This window comes from Primulina eburnea, chromosome 7, assembly GCF_022965805.1.
Source record: "Primulina eburnea isolate SZY01 chromosome 7, ASM2296580v1, whole genome shotgun sequence".
Lineage (NCBI taxonomy): Eukaryota > Viridiplantae > Streptophyta > Magnoliopsida > Lamiales > Gesneriaceae > Primulina > Primulina eburnea.
In genome coordinates this window covers 4,886,790-4,909,707 of record NC_133107.1, presented here as the reverse complement: position 1 = coordinate 4,909,707, position 22,918 = coordinate 4,886,790, and the positions used below count along the sequence as shown (strand labels likewise).

At 37.1% G+C, this 22,918-nt stretch overlaps 3 protein-coding genes and 1 pseudogene across 12 annotated transcripts; all 4 read right to left on the bottom strand.

Annotated features, from left to right (window-relative positions):
• Positions 1-112: 112 nt before the first annotated feature.
• LOC140836831 (BTB/POZ domain-containing protein At5g47800-like) lies at positions 113-4,162 on the bottom strand. 10 transcript variants are annotated; one of them, XM_073202660.1, is made up of 8 exons: positions 4,021-4,162; positions 3,805-3,920; positions 3,050-3,101; positions 2,769-2,897; positions 2,620-2,689; positions 2,132-2,536; positions 1,316-2,056; positions 113-830 (listed from the first exon to the last, which is right to left on the bottom strand). In XM_073202660.1, the coding sequence occupies exons 4-8, from the start codon at positions 2,825-2,827 to the stop codon at positions 354-356; spliced, it is 1,752 nt and encodes a 583-aa protein (XP_073058761.1). In that variant the 5' UTR covers positions 2,828-2,897; positions 3,050-3,101; positions 3,805-3,920; positions 4,021-4,162; the 3' UTR covers positions 113-353. The 10 variants fall into 10 exon arrangements, with proteins under 10 accessions (XP_073058761.1, XP_073058758.1, XP_073058759.1 ...); XM_073202657.1 differs by having other exon boundaries at positions 3,050-3,920; XM_073202658.1 differs by having other exon boundaries at positions 2,769-2,891; positions 3,050-3,920.
• Positions 4,163-6,436: 2,274 nt separating this feature from the next.
• Positions 6,437-8,975, bottom strand: LOC140837437 (C2 and GRAM domain-containing protein At1g03370-like; annotated as a pseudogene).
• Positions 8,976-9,536: 561 nt separating this feature from the next.
• Positions 9,537-10,061, bottom strand: LOC140837435 (uncharacterized). Its single transcript, XM_073203595.1, has one exon. It carries the CDS (start codon positions 10,059-10,061, stop codon positions 9,537-9,539), a length of 525 nt encoding a protein of 174 aa, XP_073059696.1.
• A 161-nt stretch (positions 10,062-10,222) lies between these two features.
• On the bottom strand, positions 10,223-20,256 carry LOC140837432 (uncharacterized). The gene is made up of 7 exons (XM_073203593.1): positions 20,219-20,256; positions 19,591-19,641; positions 19,423-19,498; positions 19,344-19,350; positions 19,006-19,204; positions 18,626-18,891; positions 10,223-11,310 (listed from the first exon to the last, which is right to left on the bottom strand). The coding sequence occupies exons 1-7, from the start codon at positions 20,254-20,256 to the stop codon at positions 10,223-10,225; spliced, it is 1,725 nt and encodes a 574-aa protein (XP_073059694.1).
• Between the last annotated feature and the right edge of the window lie 2,662 nt (positions 20,257-22,918).

Genomic DNA, 22,918 nt, shown 5'->3' with positions numbered 1-22,918 from the left:
TGGCCGTTGTGAAAGAAGCTGTGGTTATTCTTATTCATAGCTGTGTGATAATTGCCATTCTTTTGCTTCAATCTTAAATTCAAATTCTCTAGAAAAATCAAGAACATCACGGTGGACAATTAACAGGAATTATGAATAGATTTGTACTTTAATGGGGTAACATGTGGTGTTTTTTTTACAATTTCAGACGCGGAACTCAGAATGATCCCTTCTGCCTGTCAAGCAACAAAATTATCAACATGGATTATATAGATTCTTGGTGTGTTATGTTTCTCTGCCTTTGCTCTAAGTTTGCTGAGAGTCTCCTTACTCGAGCTTTTTCGACTGGATTTCTCTATGCTGATTCTTGTGTGCTATCGTTCTCTGCCTTTGCTGCTGTGAGGTTTCCCCGAGATTCTTCTTTCTCGAGCTTTCTCACGAGGATTCAAATTCGAATGCTGAATTTCAGATATCCCTTCATCTCTGATTTCCCTTCCCGTTCTCATTTCTTGTAGCTTACTTTCCCTTATTTTAAAGCTTAGTTCTGGTCTTAGTTGGAACTTGTCATCATAATTTCTACGATCCTTTCCTTTACTCAATTGATGATCATCTATACTTAATTTTAATTTGTTCATATCATCTCTGACAACTGAGGTTTGATCTGATGATCTGTGTTTTATATTTGACGTAGTGTTGCCTTTCTCTTGTTCGAAGAAGAGAAGTTGCACTACAGTTCTCAAAGGCAATCTTTCGTTTTTCACTGCATGTGAACGTACTTCTGGTGACAAGTTTTGGCAGTCAAGAATCCGGCAGAGGTGCTTCTTATCCATTTTGCTCAGATCAGGATGCTCCTGTGGTCAAGTTTATAAGCAAGAATTTATCGAATGAACACTTGAAATCAGAATGCAGTAGATTAGGAAATGCTTATACATTTTTAAATTGAAAAAAATTGGGCAATAACAATCGATAATAGTGTGGTGGCTGTCTGTACAGTAAATCAATCAAAGCATGATGAATAGACTAATCTAAAATCGAAAAAATATGAGTTTTATTGTTGCTAATAACTATAGACGGGGCGTTATGGTTGAGACCATGTGATCGATTTTCATGGATTGCAGGTTGGAATAATGGTTAAGACGGATATTGGGTATCTACAATTACCTATATCATTTGTAGATGATACAATGTCGCAGAGAGATATTTTGATTTGTTCTATAGTAAAAAAAATATTTGAGTTTTAACTTTGTAGATCTTATAGCCTTTGGCATAGATAAATATGCACTTTTGCGAGAAAATTATTGATTGAAATCTATGCATCACACCATTAGAACAGTACCTTGAGATAAATGTTGATCGCCTTGTACAGATTATCGTGATCTGTACGTGCAATTCCTGGCAGTGTTTCAGCTAATGACGTCATTTTCTGAACCGACAGGTTGGCATCCTTTGAAACCACTTGCAGGTATGAATCAATGAGCTTCCCAACATTATTAATCGATCTTTGTGACAAGCTTTCATCTGTAGGCGTTTGTCTTTTCCATTGCCTCAAAAAACTCTCTAATACGGTCTGAACCAATTCGACGTCATATGAAGTTTGATCAGTGGAGACTCGATTAGGGAGCAGCAAGTCATCCAACGCTGCATCCTCGAGTTGCAAACCTGAAAGCCTCAAAAGTTCTGTTTTCGTCACTGGAGACACTCCAAGAAAATTCGAGATGCTAACAAGTCTTAGCAAGAACTTAACCGAGACAGACCCTTTATCTGCTGGAATCAGGCTGACAATGGTCTCAAGAATTCTCTGCTTCCTGTCCGGAGAATCCTGATCTTCTGCTTGAGACGTGGACCCTTCGTTCAGTCCTGTATTAGTGATTTCTGGCAGCCACCGACACGCATAGACATGTAAAGACTCACCAATTAGCTGTGGCTGCAGCATATTTGTTGATTTTATAGCCATAACTATGCATCTGAAAATGTCTACATCAAGGAATGATATGTCCTCTGTCCACCAATCTTTCGGCACAGACTCTCGACGGTTTTTTTCGTATCCTGGTCTGGTATATGTATAAGACCATGAAACCTGAAGAGGGCTTCATCCAAATCAAATTTTTATGCGTAGTCACACTCACACCAGATACTGAGTATAGATTCTTACCTTGTGCGTAGGTGTTAGTATCTTGTCAACAATGGATTCAATGCATTTTCGAACGAGACCGAGACTTTCTGACCACTCGTATATCCCTCTAGTATTCTGAAGAGTCACAACCGAGTCCTTCCACCCCTCAAGAATGCAAGATGAGAGAAAAGCCTCCAATTTCATGACAAAGTTCCCAGTTTCGACTTTCTCGGTCATTCCAAGGTACTTGGCAGCACAAAAGGCTGATGCAAAATTGCGGGCACTGAGGTTAATTGTGATTCCATAGCAATACTTGGCACACAGCTCAAAAGCCTCCTCTCCTCCGGGAATATCGTGTAGGTTCAACATTGCATTGCTCGAATCTTCAGAATCTGAGATGAGTCGTTGCAGTAGCCCACACTTTGGAAGAAGAGGATACTGTAGCTAGGCACGCCAGAAACAAGTATTATACAAGCGATCTTTGTTGGTTTTGAATGATCCACATTTTTACCACCAACAAAATTTACCTTGTGGAGAAGATAGCTGATATTGTTTATTTTAATGGTGAGGTCGCTTGGTACATCAGATATAACGGTCCTGAAAATGGCGATCCCCAGTCAAGTGCCATCTTGTTATCATGATCAGTAAACAACTGCATCAGAAAAATCTTGCTTACCTTGTAGCCTCCTCTGTGGTGAAGGTGTCTGGCCGGTTCCCCAGTTTCATAAACTTCATTTTCGCAACAGTTATTACACGATTGCGATGAAAGTTTCAGTCCAAAAACTCATAGAACTTGTACCTATCCCTTCAAGAAAATCATGACTCGTAAAATGAATTGGTGCACAGGCAGAAAGTGAACTCTAAGAAACAAATCGAAGCCAGCCCTTTTATGATTTTTCTTTATGACTTTGTTCATTACGAAAAAAAAAAACAAACAAAATAAAACCACATTTTCACCACTGATTAGGTATCGAGGAAGAAGTTAAATAGAACAGGTACTCCCTCTTATCTGCATCACAAGAAAAAATCAGAAAGGAAAAGCATACTTTTTCCAAGAATTCTAATTCTATAGGATCAAACTCGCACAGAATAATTCGGCGCATATTTGCACGTGGACTGGGTAGGAGAAGCAATTTTCTACGAAGATCCTAATCCTGAAAACACACTACGTGCCTAGACATATTCATATCACAATCTATTGACTGCATGAAAATTTTTCGCCTTTAGTTTGTGGGTACTTGGGATCTTTACATAAAGACCATAGAATTATGGCTCATAGTGCACCATCAGTTTTGATGCGTTACTTTTCCACGTATCAAGGGAACAGAATAAAAAATGAAAACTATGCAAAGAAGCTAAGCATTGTGAAAACCTCGCGTTTGGACCAGAAAACTGTGAAGCAAAGTAAAGCACCATGTTTCAGTAGCCTGACACATGGGATTTTAGCTAAATTTGGTACTAGATTTTGGACATCGGTGAGCATACTCGACAAATTTCCAATACAGAGTTGAGAATTTCCCTTTGCCCATACTCTTGGAATCGTGTTATTAAATTCACAAAGTATCTTCATGACCATTGTAATTTACTTTCAAGTAAACAAAAAACATAACATATAAATACATATAAAGTGGCTTCAGCTTTCACAGTTCATTATGGAAGAGGAGAGATCATCAGAATTATAAGCATCGAAAAAATAAAGCAAATAATCCTACCTTCAAGCATGTAACAATACCGTAAACAGATTCGACAAAGGAGGAGGAGGAAATGAGTAAGGCGTGGCTAATTATTTATGTGGTCATCTTGTTTGAGATCAAGAAAAGGCCTACCACTGAAAACATACGACACAAATGACAAATGAGTGGATACTTATTAATTGTGGGCTTAGTCAACATTGTAATGCATCAAAGTGAAAGATAATGATAACATACTTGAATGTAGAAAAAGACGAAGAAAAGATCAGTATCTTTCTAGAATATTGGATCGAACCAGACGGGCAGTTGCCTTCCTCCATTGAAATATAACTATGAAACCTACTTTTTAACTACGTATACATACATAATACATATTTATCAACCTTTTTTATTCCTAAGATTCTTATTCACCCACACCAGCATGCATTGCAAGTGGGCAAACCCCACCATTTCTTGGAAAGTGTATTGTTCCAAGAAGTGGGCCATTGAGATTTCAATATCATAACTTCACATACGTATATACACTCTGAAAGTGAACAAATTGCGTAAAAGATTAAACTTCTTTCTCTTTCAGTTTATTTATTTCTTAAAAAATTAACATGGAAGTTTTTAGATTTATGTTTATGGGATCACTTTATCTGTCTGCTCCCACCACCATTAGAATAGGAAGATCCCGGAGTGGCACTATTCTGATCATAGTTTCCACCACTAGGAAGGATGATCGTGGTCATGGTTCAATCGATCTCCCCACGTGTCTTGTCCTGTACCGTTTGATTTGTGTTGGACACAGAGAATCTTGAAAGGACTGGTCGGAGTTGAGATCTGGTGATTTGCTTGTGTGTACATGTTGGTGGTTTTGGAGGCCAAAGCATCGCCCACCCAATTTTCCCACTCTTCTTCTTAGTGCGCTTACACGCGTGGGCGTGGCTTAATTCCGTCTGTCATGTCTCGACTTGTGCTCAATTTAGGATGTTACTTGTCCCCCTTTGCTTTTTTCTGAATAAAATATGGTTTCATCTTAATTTTCAAGAAGTGGTTTTAAGATTTTGACCCGAGAAATCATCGTTTTGTAAGAGTTTGAAACGTATTACAGATAGAAAAGTTACTTGTGGATGGATTATGATCACAGAACATGCATGTTAGAGAAGAGCAATTTGATGAGAATGAACCCATCATTCTGCTCATAATGATATGCCTATCATTGTGTGTGTCAAGTTTAATTTTAAATGAAATCATTGTTAAGTAGATCTCTTGTGAGACGATCTCACGAATCTTTATCTGTGAGACGGATCAACCCTACTGATATTCATAATAAAAAGTAATACTCTTAGCATAAAAAGTAATAATTTTTCATAGATGATTCAAATAAAATATATGTCTCACAAAATATGATCCGTGAAATCATATCACACAGTTTTTGCCATCATTCTTTAGGAGACAAGTAAATTCTTGATAATAACTTCGTTTTGGTAATTTTTGGGTCACCACTACTCAACCAAATGTGATCGTTTGATGGATCGATTCCGTCTCATTATATAGTTTCAGTAGACCGTCCTCATAAGACATACAATCTGAATTTTTTTAAGAAAATAATTTATTCACATCTTATTATATATAAATTTCATTGTCTTAAAATAATTTAAATTTAATTTATAGAAGTTTATTCAGAAAGAATATTTTAAATAATGAAAGGGAATATTATTTAGAAAAATGAAATTGGGTAGTTGGTTGGCACCATATGTCCAATGAGGAATTTTAATGGAGAAAATTGGTGGTGTGGGCCTAAGATACCCATGTCGGCCCTCACCAAACCGAATCTTTCTCGTACAATCAATTATCGATCCAAAATACTCAGGGCCGTTAGTGGTCGGAGTCGGACAAAATAATATTTGAGTTCCAGAAATATTCCAACTCAATTTTTAAAAAAAAAAAAAAAAATTAAAATTTTGTATTTAAAAAATTAAAGTAGCAGTTTGGACTGAAATCCACATTTATGTAATTTCAATACTAATCACCGTGGATTTCAAATATATCTAATATAATTGTAGTTTGAAATTAATATATCAATCTATTATATCTCAAATAATGCTTGCCATACAAGCCCATGTGATTAAAAAAATCATTTCGATTTGGGCGGATTTGGCCATAAATTTCTTTATTTTGTTTAGACAAGTTAAACTTGAGATTTTGGTATCAGATTAATTATAAATTATTAACAGTAATTTTTGTTATTTTCGAGCTCGAGCCAAAGATACTTCGTGTAGTTAGTTAGCAATCCTAATCGTCAAGAGGAAAACCGTGGAGAGTCATGGCCTCTTCTATCAGCCAACCATTTCTATCCGGAAGCGCAGACTTCTGCTGAGTGCTGCTCACTTCTCCTATGTAACGGGATACATGTTTATCGAATTTGCAATATAGTTCTCTATGATAAACATTAGAATTTTCAGATTAATCCCAGAGGGTGTGAGAGTAATTGACGCATGCCGGCTCGTTCCATGATCTTTTGATCAATTCAATTACACCCCCTCTGAACAACTCCCTAAAGAAACTAGTATAGAAGTGATGAATGAAAACTTTTAACATCTCAAAACACACAGGCGAAGCAAGTATGAACTGCATGGAGTATCAATTCTTGTAGCAGAGAAAGTCGATCTGATCTAAACGAAAACATAAATAAATGGTGGTGCAAAAAGTTCAAAGCTCGCCTTTATTTCAGTCATAAAGGAAAGTCATTGATGAGAAACTCCTCGGAGGGAAGTCTCTAAAAAGCTTTTGGAATGCTGAATTTGTTTGAGGAGAACGAACTCTTATCTGCAAACAATTCATGCACCAATTAACGAGAGAAATAAATATGTAATTTGACTGTGAAGTGAATCCATAAGATGGAAATAATTTTACCTTTTTTCCGACCTCCTTTTCCATCTTAGTTATATAATCTTTCACGACATTGCTAGCTCTAGAATCGTTCAAGAAAATTCTTAAGTGTAGTTTTGACTAGCACGCTTGAGCTAACTCTCCTGGAAGAGTGATCCATACATCAGATAAATCTGAAATATTAGATTTCAAGAAATCAATCTCAGTGATATAGCTTCATCCAACGGCCCATCAAAATCGAAAACTTCCACTTCCAACACAGATGGAGGCTCATCCATCGCATCAAGTTCAGAAATTTATGCGCAAGACACCACAAAATAAGAGCAAAATACATCTCAAGCTTAGAAAGAAACATACCGCACAATTAGCAACCAATGAAACAAAAGGATCCAAAATTTACCGTTCCAAAGAGGGTCAGATTTCTGGAGCTTGATAGAGCTGGTTCTCATTTTCCCATTGCAAGTGAATACCACATAAGGAACCGAGAACCCGCTCGCGTCAACAGCTGCAAAACTGCTTCCTTCAATTAAGGCAACTGTGAGCAATCAACCGTCCCACTAGCACATATTCATGTCCAGCCATATATGCACAAGAACATATAACCCTGCGAAAATAGTCGAGAAGACTGAAATTCGCAAAATACTGAACCAGTCAATTTCCAGTCGGACTGGCTCTCAACCTGAAGAGTATAGCCAAAAGTTGATCTTTCTCGGACCCGATAGCTTTAATGTCAACTGGGTTTACATTCTGGGAAAGCAACTTCTGATATTGCTCAAAGCTGTCCTTTATGCCTTGTCTCGCTCCGCCTTCAATCATACCTTTCATCACTGTGCTTGACAAAAAGTTAACCAGCCAAGAAATTACCAACCGATATGATTGTTCCCCGGATGGTTGCTCTAGCCCCGGAGCAATGCAGTAAAGCACTTCTACCCTAAAAGTTTTCCCATATGGAGCATCTGGAGTGCTCACACAGGCTAAAACAGCAAATGCCTTTGAGTCAGCTTTCAATTATGTTTGCTCTTCTATAGCTTTCAAAGCTTTAATCAATTTACTCTGAGCTTTAGTATAGGAAACCGCTTTTTAAGGCTTTCACCTTCATTCTCAAATTTCCAGGGTCCTATTACCAAATCAGTTGAACCTTGTACGTCCGACGAAGACTTCAAAAAGTTCGAATCAGGTGAAAAGAGTATTGAGTTCAGCTCTTGTGGCCTTATTCCATAGAGTTGGTCCACAACTATCCCTCCATATAAGCTACTCGGAACTTCGCCTCCTCGGTCCTTCATCTCCATATCTTTCATCAATTCTTCAAAATCAACTGATGACGATTTTTCTTCAAGCGACTTGTCTCCAACACCACAGAATTCACACCTTGGGTTAACTCTGTTGCATCAGTTGCATCAGCAGTAGCGACGGACATTGAGTCCACATTTTTATTAAACATTTGAGCAATTCATATAATTTTTCCTCTCTAGACGAGACAGATTCTTCTAACCTCATAGGAGAAGATGGTCTAAGAGGAGAAGACTTCCTTGGCGAGCCTAGAGAATCTACAGACTTTCCTGGCGAGTTCAAGTTTACAGAAACACCGAATTGTGGCACATCCAATAATGAGTTGTTATCCGACACACACACAGTGAGAAGAATTTCACCTATTTATAAGAATAGACCACTTGTCAATTATCAGCTGATGAACTAAATCGGAACTTCTACTAAGCATCACATTTTTTTATTTATGAACAAGCACTCCATCATCCATCATAAATAAATAAAATCTGGAAAGTAAACTAGTATATCACTCAACATGCCAATCTCTCCATTGACCTATTAATCAACCAAACATATCCTAATTTGAACAACTATTTTAGCAACCTTAATTCAAAAATTCGAAATTTCATCAGAAGTTATCCGAAAGTACATAATCAACAATGCCCATTTAGAGGGGAAAAACATTAAGCTAAATCCATACGACAATGTATGTTTTTGGCCTTTCTATCCTTAGGCTGCAAGGAGAACCAAATAGTGCCAAGGGACTTGTCCTTGGCTTCAAAAACCCAAGAAATGGGCAACTCGACCTCCCCAATAAAATCATCATTGAAGAACATGTCTTCGTCAAAAACAGATATAAGAAGCACTTCTTTCAAGTCATCAACTGTAAAATTCCTCGCACCACGATGGGTTCAAGCATTTCTTGATAACTTTGCTCCTGTACCTCTGCTTCCCTAACTGTAGTTTCACATACGGATCACTGCACGTCTGCACCCATTTGGGTCCATTGCCGGTAGGTTTCTTGCTTCAGTTACGCGCACTAGAAACTTCATTGTTCGCGGAAAACCAAATAGAGATCGAGTCTTTATTTATTCCATCACCAGAAAAAAAAAATTCCAGTCTTGGTAAAGTAGTGAAGGGGGACAAATGCGGTGTTCAAGAATGGAATAGTAGTGTTTGCAATAAACTTTGAATGGGACAGATGAACTCAATATGCTTCAAAAGATCAAGAATTTGGGTACAACAACTCACATACAGAATTTACAAATAAACCACAAAGTTGAAATCTTTGGACAACGAAAACAGAGCCGATCACTCGGAAAAGAACCGTAAGAACTCGAGAGAAACTGCACTGTATTGTGGAGTAGTTGGGTCGCTTGCGATTGAAGAACAGGTCAAGTCAAAGTCTGGATTCTTGAGTAGAGAATACAACAGAATTAAATCTTCAAACTTCATGGTAATTGGCGTTTAGATTCGTGCAGGGGCGGATCTAGGATTTTGACATTGGGAGGCCGCTTACAAAAGACAAACAAAAATTTAGAATGGAAAAGACAAAAATTCTACGGGTTATATTGAACAAAACATCAACCGTATGTTTTTTAACAAAAGTATTTCTAACTAAAAGGAATTCGACGTTCCTTAAAGTTTTCAAAATCTTCAATGATAGTATCAATACAAATATTTTTAGCAATTTCTCTTTCAATAAATATCATCAATGCATCCGAGAGAAAAGCATCCTCCATTTTGCTCCGAAGCCGAGTTTTGACGATATTCATAGCTGAGAATGATCGTTCTGTAGTAGCTGTAGAAACTGGAAGAGTCAACACAAGCACGATCACTCTAAAAACAAGGTCGTATATATCAGCTTTTTTAGTCTTCACCAACCATTGACACAACTCAGAAAGAGTTGAAAGACTTTTGTAGTATAGCCCTATAACTACATTATGCTCATAATGCTTCAACTGCATCTCTAGTCGCTCTTTTTCGTCACTAGTAAAATCTTGTGGATAAAACTTTTCAACCAATTTGCATATATCCAGATATCTCAATGAGTCACATGCATTTTGAGGATTTAAGACAGAACTAAGCATAAGTAACTCCACCGCATCTTCATTAAAACGCACATTAATTTCTTGCATTTGTGAATCTATCGTAGCATAAAATAAGTCTACCCGATAATGATGCTCAATGGTGAAATTGCCTTGATGACGACGAGCTCTACCTCGCCTATCAACATATTGAGCACTAAAATCAGGAACATCAATATTACGAGCCACGCAAAAAACTTCACTTTTTCAAGCTAATCATCCCATTTGTCATCCCTTAGCTCTTGAAGTAATTTTTTTGTAGATGACACTAGCTCCATTGCATTCAAAATGTCTTGAGACTTACGTTGCAATGTCTGACAAAGAACATCTGTGATCTCCATAATTTCTCTCATAAGATGCAAGATGAATACAAAATCAAATGAAGTTATTTCATCATAAACAGATGTTGCATCTGCTCGTTGGGAAGGAAGCCCATCTTCCATAACTTTGAGCAATACCGTACATGATGCACTAAACATCTTGATCAAGCTCGACACAGATCTAAAATGAGAACTCCAACGCGTGTCAGCTGCCCGTTGTATAGTGCACAACTGATTAAGTCCACGCCCTGTCTCAAGTTCATTAATAGAAATCAAGTGAGCAATGTCATCTGTGTGAGCTTCCTTCAATTCATCATTACGCTTGCACGAAGCACCAACAATATTAACTATGAAAGTTAATTTATTGAAAAACTGATGAATGAGAGTTACATTTTTTGCTGCTCCAACAAGAGCCAACTGCAGTCTATGGGCAAAGCAATGAACATAATAAGCCGACTTACAATCTTTCAAAATCGAAGCTTGCAATCCATTGAACTCACCCCTCATATTGCTAGCACCATCATAACCTTGACCTCTAATATTTTGAACATCCAAATTGTAATGTGCCAAAGAAGAATATATAGCATTCTTTAATGTCAAAGCTGTCGTATCTGACACATGAACAAGCCCAAAAAAACGTTCTTGTATGCATCCATCTCTGTCCACAAACCTCAACACTATAGACAATTGTTCTCTTTTCGACTCATCACGAGCTTCATCGACGACTATGCAATACTTGCTCCCTGCAATTTCTTCACGAATTATATTTTTCATTCGGATTGAGAACATGTGAAGTATTTGCTTTTGAATATCATGGCATGTGTACTTGGCATTTTTCGGGGCTTTCTCTATTGCACATGAAAGTTCATCATTATACAAGGCCACAATATCAAGAAATTCAAGAAAATTTCCACGATTAGATGAATTAGAGCTCTCATCATGACCTCGAAAAGGAACGCCTTGAAGTGCAAGCAACCGAACTACATGTATACCAACTTTCAACCGAAGACGATTTCTTGCAACTGTTTCTGAGCTAACTTTGTCGAAAAATCTTTGTATATGTCGAGTGTCACGCCCCGAAACTCGGGATGGACACCGGTGTCGTTGACAATCACACAATTGAAAACAACAAGCCTTTCGTAGTACAGTTTAAACCGAAACCAGTTTATATATCATAATCTGAAAATGTAACAATTGTCTTTACAATCACCGAAATAAATAAGACGACAGAGTTTTAAATGCGGAAACGTAAACACTGAAATAAAATTACTTAAACTAATCCAAGTTCTTGAATGTTCACTATTCCCAAAACTGCTCGGATTCTTCTTCTTCAACATGTTCCTCGTTTTTATCTGGGAAGGGTCGTAAGGGGGGTGAGTATTTGGGGAATACTCAGCAAGTGGGGGAAATATCGAGCACAATAAAGACAACATGTATGCTTTCGAAAATACCACATGACTTGCATAAAATTTTCGTAACCCATGCATAAACACATATCAAGCACTGCAATTTATCGACCTTCTATGGTTTACTGACGTCAGTCCCTAATTTTTACTCCTCTAAGGGGGCGAGGCCGTATAGCGGTTATATCCCCCACCGCGTAAGGGTACGTCTTGGTTGGGATTCCCACCCATATACGGTTGACTCCTCACAGTGCGTTTAAAATCGTATGACAATACAAGAAAATGAGTAGAAAGAAGATTGCGCTCGACTGTTTATTTTTCTTGTAAAAATCGAAAAACATGCATACCTTAGATTCGAAATTTAAGTTTAAAAATAAGCCCACTTACAGTATTTGATTGCTAAAGAAACGTGACTGCTTGGCTTTGGAATTTAGATCGCTCCTCGCTCCTTGTCCGGGCAGCGCTTCGGTTCGATTTCTAGACTAACTTCGGGACGATTTTCGGGCAGAGTTTTTGCTAGGATTGCTGCTGAAATTTTCGAAATTCAGCAAGGGATTTTTCGAGTTTTTAGTGTAGGGAATGCTAGGCTTTGATGTGGTATTTATAGGAGAGAAGGGTGGAGCTCAATATGGTAGCCCAATCATGCCTAATTTTGGTTCAAATCTCTCAATTTTGGTTCTCATATCCTTGCCATTTTTCGAAAATCCATCTACCTAAGTTGTGAGATTTCTTGATCTCATGGCCCTTGATTTGGCTTGAAAAAATATGGTGGCTAGATCCAACGGTTTTGGTACAAGTTTGATGATTACCTCCCCAATATCTAACCCTCACCAATTTGGCATTTAATCTAGGATGGTTTTTTCGAAATCCCCTTGCCATATCATGCCTAAATTCTTTAATTTGTGTGATATCCCAAATCTTGTATATTCCTTACTCAATTTCGAAATTTACATGCCTTGGTGTAATATTATTGACTTAACAAAAGATTTTCCAACAACTATTTCCCATATACAAATATTATTCTAATGATAAAATCTTGTGCTAAAATTTCCCTACAATATTTAATTATATACAAGTTTTCGGTTCTCACATCCCTCCCTCCTTATGAGAAGTTTCGTCCTCGAAACTTGAGTTGGCTTGGTCTGGAAATAGGTAGGGATATTCCTTACGGATCTTTTCTTCAACTTCCCAAGTTGCTTCCCGCTCTGTGTGGTTGGACCACTATACTTTGACATAGGGAATGATGCGTCGCCTGAGGACTTGTTTCTTGGTGTCCACGATTCTGATAGGAACTTATTCGTATTTCAGTCCTTCTCCCAAGTTTCCTTCGGTCAAGAGTGGTTCTACTTCTAAAACGTGACTTGGGTCTGGAATGTACCTCCTTAGTTGGGACACGTGGAACACGTTGTGGATTCTTGACATGTTTGGTGGCAGTGCTAGCCTGCATGCTAGCGTGCCCACTTTTTCCCAGATTTCAAAGGGTCCAACATATCGAGGGTTCAGCTTCCCGGCCTTACTTAATCGGATAACTCCTCTCATAGGCGAGACTTTCACATAAGCCTTCTCGCCCACGTTGAACTCTACCGACCTTCTTTTAAGATCTGCCCAGCTCTTATGTCGGTCTTGAGCTTCTCTCGGACAATTTTAACTTTGTCCACAGTCATTTGTACTAGCTCGGGTCCCACTAAGGCTTTCTCTCCCACTTCATCCCAGTAAAGTGGTGATCGACACTTCCCTCCGTAAAGGCTTCAAATGGAGTCATCACAATATTGACGTGATAATTGTTATTGTAGGCGAATTCTATCAGGGGTATATGTTCACTTCAATTACTACTGAAGTATATGACACATGCCCTTATCAAACCCTCTAGGATTTGAATCATTCTCTCTGTTTGACCATCATTTTAAGGGCGACAAGCCGTATTAAGAGTGACTTTTGTTCTCATGGCTTCTTGAAAGCTCTACCACAAACGTGACACAAATCTTGGATATATATCAGACATTATGATTGTTGGCACTCCATGTAGCCGCATAATGTTATCCAAGTATAGAGTAGTCAACTTGTCAATATTATAATTCCTTTGGACGAGTAGAAAGTACACATATTTTATGAGTCTATCTGCGATTATACGTATCCCGTCATGACTCTATATTGACTTTGACAATTATACAACGAAATCCATGGAAATATGTTCTCATTTCCATTCTAGGATTCTAACGGTCGCAGTAGTCCTTCCAGTCATTTATGCTCGACTTTCACTTGTTGGCATACTTGTCACTTAAATATAAACTCGGCGACGTCTATTTTCATCCTTCTTCGCCAGAAAATTTCTTTCAAATCCCTATACATCTTTGTACTGACGGTATAGATTTGGGATGTTGACTTATGCGTCTCTTACATCACTTCTTATCGAATATTGTCGATGCCTGGCACACACAATCGTCCTCTCATCCCTAGGATTCCGTCTGGATCCACTTGAAATTCTGACGAATTTATTTCCTTAGCTTGTTCTTGAACTTCTCTAGTGTTATGTCTCGATTCTAATTTAACTTGGCTGTTTCTCGAAGACATGGTTGCACGGATAGTGATGCTATGGTTATCTTACCCATGTTTTTTTTTCCGACTTAAAGCATCGACAACCTTATTTGTCTTGCTGGCGTGGTAGCTTATTGTCAACTCAGAGTCCTTGAATAACTCTATCCACCTTCTTGCCTCATTTTTAATTCTTTTTGAATGAACAAATACTTGAGGCTTGGTGGTCTGTGAATATTTCACACTTGGCATAGTTGAGAAAGCGTCTTCAAATGTTCAAAGCAAAATCACTGCTGCCAACTAGAGATCCTGAGTAGGGTAGTTCTGCTCGTGCGGTTTCAACTGCCTTGATGCGTAGGCAATCACTCTTCCCTCCTGCATGAGTACGCATCCTAAACCATCCTTAGATGCGTCACTGTAGATAGTGAAATCTTTATTTTCTACGGGTAGGATCAACACTGGCGTAGATACGAGTTTCTCTTTCAATGTCTGGAACTCTTCTCACAACCGTCATCCCCGATAAATTTTGAATTCTTCTGTGTGAGCTTCGTCAGTGGCACGGCTATCGAGGAAAACCTTTCGACAAACTTCCGGTAGTAACCTGCCAATCCAAGAAGCTTCTGCTATCGGTGGCGTTCTTCAGTCTCGGCCACTCCGTAATCGCCTCTACCTTCCTTGGATCCACTGACACTCCTTCTCTTGATTTCGATCCTACATGACCTTATTCTGAATGCTGACATTGGGGTGTCTTCTGCTCTGACCTTTAGCCGATGACAGCATGTCCTCAGGTCAAGCTTGGAGAAGACTGTATCTCCTTTAAGTTGATCGAAAAGACCGTCTATGATTGGAAAAATATATTTATCTTGATTGTGATCTTATAGAGTTCTCTATAATCTATACACAATCTCATACTTTAATAATGCTTCTTTACAAATAGTACCGGGGCTCCTTAAAGAGATGCATTTGGCTTAATCCATTTTTTGTCTAACAACTATTGGAGTTATTATTTTAGCTCCTTGAGTTCATCTGGAGCCATTCGGTACAGTTTATTGGAGATTAATGCATCACTGGTACCAAATTTATCTCAAACTCTACTTCTTAGTCCGAGAACATTCCAAGAAGCCTTTCTAGAAAAAAAAAACGTCCGAAAATTTTCGTATTACTGAAATATCTTCCAACTTCCGCTCCTCTCTTTCTTGCACTTTATTTACCATTGCTAGGTAAACTTCTTCTCCCAATAGTATGGCTTCCAAGTCTGGGTCACAGAAAATAATGTATTTATGTTCCTTGCTATCACCATGGTACCTGATTTCTTCTTGGTTCGGGGTTCAGAGTTTGACATTCTTACTCTGGCCATCTACTATTGCACGGTTCTTAGCTAATCAGTTCATCCTTAGGATGACGTCGAATCTACCGAAGTGATTTGAATCAAGTCGGCACTGAATATATACGAATTGATACTAATTTTATCTTATCTTTAAATTAACCCGATTACTATCTCAAAACTTAAAACACATATAGAATATTGAAACTTAACTCAGTATCAATCTATAGTTTATTGACTTAAATCCCAAAAATTATAACCTAGTCGTTACCTTAAATAATTATTCTTTTACTAAATCTTACTTTCATCAAGATCATGAGCCTATCATGCTCTAATACAAATGAGTTAATTGAATGTCATTCTCTTTGAATCATTCTTAGTACCATAAAAGTCGAAACTTACTGTACTATACTTTCCTTGATACCCATCAATATCTCATAACTTATTTTATTTACGTAAGGTCGTAACCTGCTTGTTATCCCAAAATAATATAAATTCCTTAACCTGATGATATTTTCTCACAAAATCTTCCAATGTCCTACATATTTAAAGTTAGCGCTTAACATTTTTACTAACCCAAACATAATGCCCACATAGTTAACTATCGACCCAAAATCAAATTCTATATTGGAATATCCAAAACTCATTATAACTCTTAATCTCAGATTTTCACATACTAGTTTTTTTTCTTCCCATAAATAATTTATTGTCCCCAAATCAAATATTTCACCTTAAGTCAGAAGCTTAAGTCAACTTATCTCAGACAAATACAATCCCAATAATATAGGTCAATACTAATTGTTTCCTTACTAAAATTCCATAAAACTCCGATAAGCACTGCGAGAACGCGTTGAAAGAGATTTTTCGAGATATTTTCCAAAAATGAAAAGTTTAGATAAGAACATATGGATTCGAAGGGTATATCGAGAGGATTTCAGATCAGTTGACGGAACCGAATTCGGAGTTTTCTACAAAAAAATTTGAAGAACACATGCTGGCGGGTTGACTCGTTGACTCGGCCGAGTTGACTCGCCGTGTTGACTCGCCGGAGTACGGTCGGAGCAGAGGCGTATGTCGGCGACGGGGTAAGGGTCACGGAACCGGTGACGGAATGACCAGAATCGGTCGGAAAACAGCCTAATTTGGCCGGAACTCGCTCAAAATCGGTCCACTCCCTCGAAATTGGGCGTTTTTGATTTCTTGATCAGATTCCAAAATTGATTGATGCTAAACGTTACCCATGGATTGCGTATCGTTTGGGTAAAATTAATTTAAAATCGGAGTAGGATTGGTAGGGCAATGGGACGAAAATATTTTCGGCGTTTTAGGGTTTATTCCTAGATTCTTAGATCTGAAATTTCGGCTTTACCTGAATACGAAATCTGAAATTGAATGAGGGCTTTTGTTCGTTTCGTCGAGAAAATGCTAGAACAGGACGGAGATCGAAACAAATACTACCGGACACGGCCGGAATCGGCGAAAAACGCAGCAGCGCGCTAAGGCGCTGTTTGGCCGAAAATCCGAAAATTTCCGAATTTTTTTTTTTTTATTTGAAATTCGAATTTTTTTCCCACTCGGATTATGAACCTGGCAGCTCTGATACCACTTAAATGTCACGCCCCGAAACTCGGGATGGACACCGGCGTCGTTGACAATCACACAATTGAAAACAACAAGCCTTTCGTAGTACATTTTAAACCGAAACCAGTTTATATATCATAATCTGAAAATGTAACAATTGTCTTTACAATCACCGAAATAAATAAGACGACAGAGTTTTAAATGCGGAAACGTAAACACTGAAATAAAATAACTTAAACTAATCCAAGTTCTTGAATGTTCACTATTCCCAAAACTGCTCGGATTCTTCTTCTTCAACATGTTCCTCGTTTTTATCTGGGGAGGGTCGTAAGGGGGGTGAGTATTTGGGGAATACTCAGCAAGTGGAGGAAATATCGAGCACAATAAAGACAACATGTATGCTTTCGAAAATACCACATGACTTGCATAAAATTTTCGTAACCCATGCATAAACACATATCAAGCACTGCAATTTATCGACCTTCTATGGTTTACTGACGTCAGTCCCTAATTTTTACTCCTCTAAGGGGGCGAGGCCGTATAGCGGTTATATCCCCCACCGCGTAAGGGTACGTCTTGGTTGGGATTCCCACCCATATACGGTTGACTCCTCACAGTGCGTTTAAAATCGTATGACAATACAAGAAAATGAGTAGAAAGAAGATTGCGCTCGACTGTTTATTTTTCTTGTAAAAATCAAAAAACATGCATACCTTAGATTCGAAATTTAAGTTTAAAAATAAGCCCACTTACAGTATTTGATTGCTAAAGAAACGTGACTGCTTGGCTTTGGAATTTAGATCGCTCCTCGCTCCTTGTCCGGGCAGCGCTTCGGTTCGATTTCTAGACTAACTTCGGGACGATTTTCGGGCAGAGTTTTTGCTAGGATTGCTGCTGAAATTTTCGAAATTCAGCAAGGGATTTTTCGAGTTTTTAGTGTAGGGAATGCTAGGCTTTGATGTGGTATTTATAGGAGAGAAGGGTGGAGCTCAATATGGTAGCCCAATCATGCCTAATTTTGGTTCAAATCTCTCAATTTTGGCTATCATATCCTTGCCATTTTTCGAAAATCCATCTACCTAAGTTGTGAGATTTCTTGATCTCATGGCCCTTGATTTGGCTTGAAAAAATATGGTGGCTAGATCCAACGGTTTTGGTACAAGTTTGATGATTACCTTCCCAATATCTAACCCTCACCATTTGGCATTTAATCTAGGATGGTTTTTTCGAAATCCCCTTGCCATATCATGCCTAAATTCTTTAATTTGTGTGATATCCCAAATCTTGTATATTCCTTACTCAATTTCGAAATTTACATGCCTTGGTGTAATATTATTGACTTAACAAAAGATTTTCCAACAACTATTTCCCATATACAAATATTATTCTAATGATAAAATCTTGTGCTAAAATTTCCCTACAATATTTAATTATATACAAGTTTTCGGTTCTCACATCGAGGTTGGTTCATTAAATCATCACATGCCTTTTCTGCAATACGATGAGGTGATGATACATTATCTTTTCCAATATGGCATTGGAAAGAGCATGTTTTTCCACTTCGAACCTTCTTCCAATTATCAAATCCATCAACTGTAAATGTAGTTTGCTTCGGACATCCAGATGGCTTGTTAAAGATAAAGCATGGAAAGCAGAAAGCTTTATCTTTTTCTAGGGAATACTCTAACCAAGGAACAAGCTCATACCAGGACGATTGAAACCTGCGAGGATGAAGACTGTTTTTGTTTAGTGGGTATTCTGAAAGTATTGGCTGAAATGCTTTCAGATTTAGATAAGTTCGACGAATTTCCTCTTGCTCATTGGGAGAGTATTACCATATTTGTCGACGCAATCCTGGATCACGCTCTAACAAGTTAAGATCAACCCCGGTATTTTCAACCTTTTTAAACTTTTGAGACTCAACCTCAGGTGGAAGATTATCATCCGAGGCTATGGACTGAGCTGTAGAGTTGGGTGAATCTAATTGATTTGGTATCTTCCTCTTAAAGAATTTATCAATTGTACCAGATTTTCCTATTTATGAAAAAAAAACTACACCTGAAACAATAAATAAAATCTGAGCGTTTAAATCAACTAACATCATAACACAATAAAATCTCATAAATCAAACATGAATTCAATAATCCATAAGTTCAAGAGGATGTAGAATTACCTTCTTTCTGAAAATAAGTGAGTACTGTCAATTATTTCCAGCAATAATTATCAAAAACGCAGCTGAATCCAGTTGTTACCTGACCCGGGACGGTGGCTCGCCGAAGAAGACGCCGGGGAGCTTTGCCGATGACTGGAAATAGTGAGGAAATCAATCTGGAAACAGGTGGAACAAATTACAAACTAATTAATTACAGCAATAAAACAAAGAACAAAATATTAAAAGATGGAACAAACTAATTAATTACAGCAATACAGCCCACGAAGAACCAGATGGAAGATCACATCGACGAGCAAATCTACGAGATAAATACGAAACAATGTCAGTACAAAATAAAAAAAATCGATACTCCGAAAAAATTGATAAGAGTATAACAACTACCTGATATGGACGAAATCGTTTAAGAAAATGTTCGACAAGGGCGGTATATATAGAAAAATAGCGACGGTTTTATTAAGAACCGTCGCTATATACCGACGGTTTTGACAAGAACCGTCACCGATCTTGAGCGGCGACGGTTTTTGCAAACCCGTCGCTATATTGCGACGGGGTTAACCAAATCGTCGCCGAAAACGACGGTTTTAACAAAACCGTCGCTATGGTGTCCGTTTTTTTGTAGTGATCAGGTTTCGAAATCGGGTGGAGCAATTGTTATAATTGGCTTTAGCCACTGAGATACATGGACGTATCTTTCATTTTAGGGGGGGCCACATATATATATATCTGTTTATATATTTAGTTTAAAAAAATTAATATATACTAAAAAAATTTTTAAAATTTTTGGCCCCCGTTCGTCCTACACTAAATCCGCCTCTGGATTCGTGGTTAATGAGAAAACAGCGTTGGACTTTTCGAAGCCCCTCTACTCGGTGTACTTTCTTTGGAGCATTGACTTCAATAAACAATCTGCCATTTCCATGCAATTTCTAGGTTGCATGCAATCGACTGTTACATTATTTGTCGATTTGTTAACATGATTTTCACGGGAACAATATTTTCCTTTTACTTTTTTGTTTCTTTAGAACCACATGCAACACTTGCCAAATCAAGCACGGTAGGTTGGACACATCCCTATCAAAACTTACTATTTTTTTAGAATAATAATTAATTTCGACTGAGCCACTTTCCTTTCTAGTTTCGCATTTAAATATTTTCCAACTAAGAAGTCTTCAATATTTTTATCAATTTAACGGATCGTAGTTAGAAGTAGATTGAATAAACACTTCATAAATTATTGAGTTGTGTTTTGATCGATAAATATTCATTAAAAAACATTAATTTTGTCACGCCAGCTATTGATAAAGTCAGATATCCGCGTTAGGAAACTGTGTGATAGTGATTCGTTCCCTAAATCAAAATGTATAATCTTAACTTTTGACTATATAAACGTTTATTTTTGCCTAAGCTGACTTGATTTTTAAATACAGGAATTAAATTAGACAGACGTTTCATTTTTCATATTTCCCGAGATGCATGATTTTGGGATCATTCATTCTATAAATTAATACGCTCGGCTTATTCTATTTTTGTAATCAAAGATCATCGGATCAGAGAGCCAACAACTCGATCTTGAAGGTGGAGGACGTTCTGAGATCAAGAACATGCGTAGCGTCGTAAAGTTTATATATGTGTTAACAATCATCTGTCTCCTCCTCACATCCGTAGTCGCTCCTCCTAGCGGCGGAGGTGGAGGTGGAGGTGGCGGCAGCAGCGGGGGAGGAGGTGCAGCAAAGGGTGGCACAACAGGGGGTTCTAGCGGAAGCAAAGGCAGTGGCAGTATCAGCAGTGGCGGCTCAAGTAGTAGAGGTGGCCGCGCTGGTGGTGTGGCTGGAGGGCGGCGGCGGCGGCGGCGGCGGCGGTGGCAGTAACAGAAGCCCGGCTATTTCATTTGCATGGCCGTACTTAATTGTGGCATATTTGGGTTACACTTTATTTTAATAATTAGATTAGTCGTTTTGCTAATTTATCAGGGTTCAAGAATTATTGATTTAATTCGATTTGGGATGTACAAAATATTATTATCCTTTGAGTCACAGAAGAACATACTTTTATATATAAATATAATATTTCAACAAGCCAAAAGATTATCATAAGAATAAATTTTAATTTGGTGCAATAAAAAGCCACCAAAAAAGCAATTACATAGATGAAAGATTGTATTGCAATTGCAACTCCTAGAATTTGAGAATAGAGATGGAGAAATTTGATTTAGGGCTTCTCTTTTTTCTTGATTTCAAGCTTTTGTAAGTATTGTGCATAGCATTTTTTCTAATCTCACCCTTTTAAAAAAAATATTTTATTCTTAATTTTTTATCTTATTTAAATTTTATTTGTTGGGTCAATTTAAAAAAAAAAAAAATTGAGGGGGAAGTTTCACTTTACCCCCCAAATTCATCTGGAAAAAATTTTTGTGAGACGGTCTCACGAGTCATATTTGTGAGACTGATCTCTTATTTGGATCATCCATGTTAGAGTATTACTTTTTATATTAAGAGTATTACTTTTTACTGTGAATATCGATAAGATTGACCAATAACATAAATTAAAAAATATGAGACGGTCTTACATGAGACACACTCAATTCATCTATCTACCTCTTTGGCTAAAGACTCCAATGAATAAAGTTGATGGATTTTTTATTTCCCAAGTAATTATTTGCAACATGAACTTGGACTAACTCCTCAAGCCGTGTGCTTGACCTTGACTTTGAGTCAAACTTTGACTTTGACTTTTGATTCAGTAAAGTTTTTATGTTGAATAAGTTCGATTTATTTGTTATTTTAACGTTAAATGATATATAAACTAAATTGTTTGATTTAGTAGAAATCTTCAAAATTATTCCCAAGTAATTATCTGCTGGTATGTTCGATGTCATGTTTACACTTGCATAAAAAAAAATTAGATAATAAAAAATTACGAACTAATAGATTAAACCGAAAATCGACGGATAACCGTACAAAAAACCAAAAACATACTAGTTACAAAAAAAATAATTTAATACCAAAAACACACTTGCTTTATAGATTAACTGAAATTTACAAGTTACACAACATTAATTTAAAAGTTCTTTTAAAATTAATTTTTTTAAAAAAAGAATTTCTGAGTGGAAATACATTTTAATAATAATAATAATTTAATTCTTCAAAATGATTCGCAAATTAATATATGAAACCACAGAATCAACATTTCAACAAGCTCCCAACATTAGTTAATATTATATTTTATTATATTATATTTGAAAGATGTCAATTACATCTGAAATCTCAAAAAAAAAACATTTTTCTGCCATCAAATTTTTTATATTTTATTTAAAGTGCTTATAATATTAGAAAGCATGATTCGTTTCTAGTTTATTAACAACAAATAATTTATTTCACAAAATATTTATAAACACAACAATTAAAATATCACAAATTTATCATACTATTTTATAATTACATAATTAAGATATTCTTGACATATTTTATACTATTTTAAATACTAAAACTAATTTATCACAAATTATTTATTAACATAATAATATTATCTTTATGAATTATGTATTAAATTAAAATATCCAAGTTTTTTAAAAATCA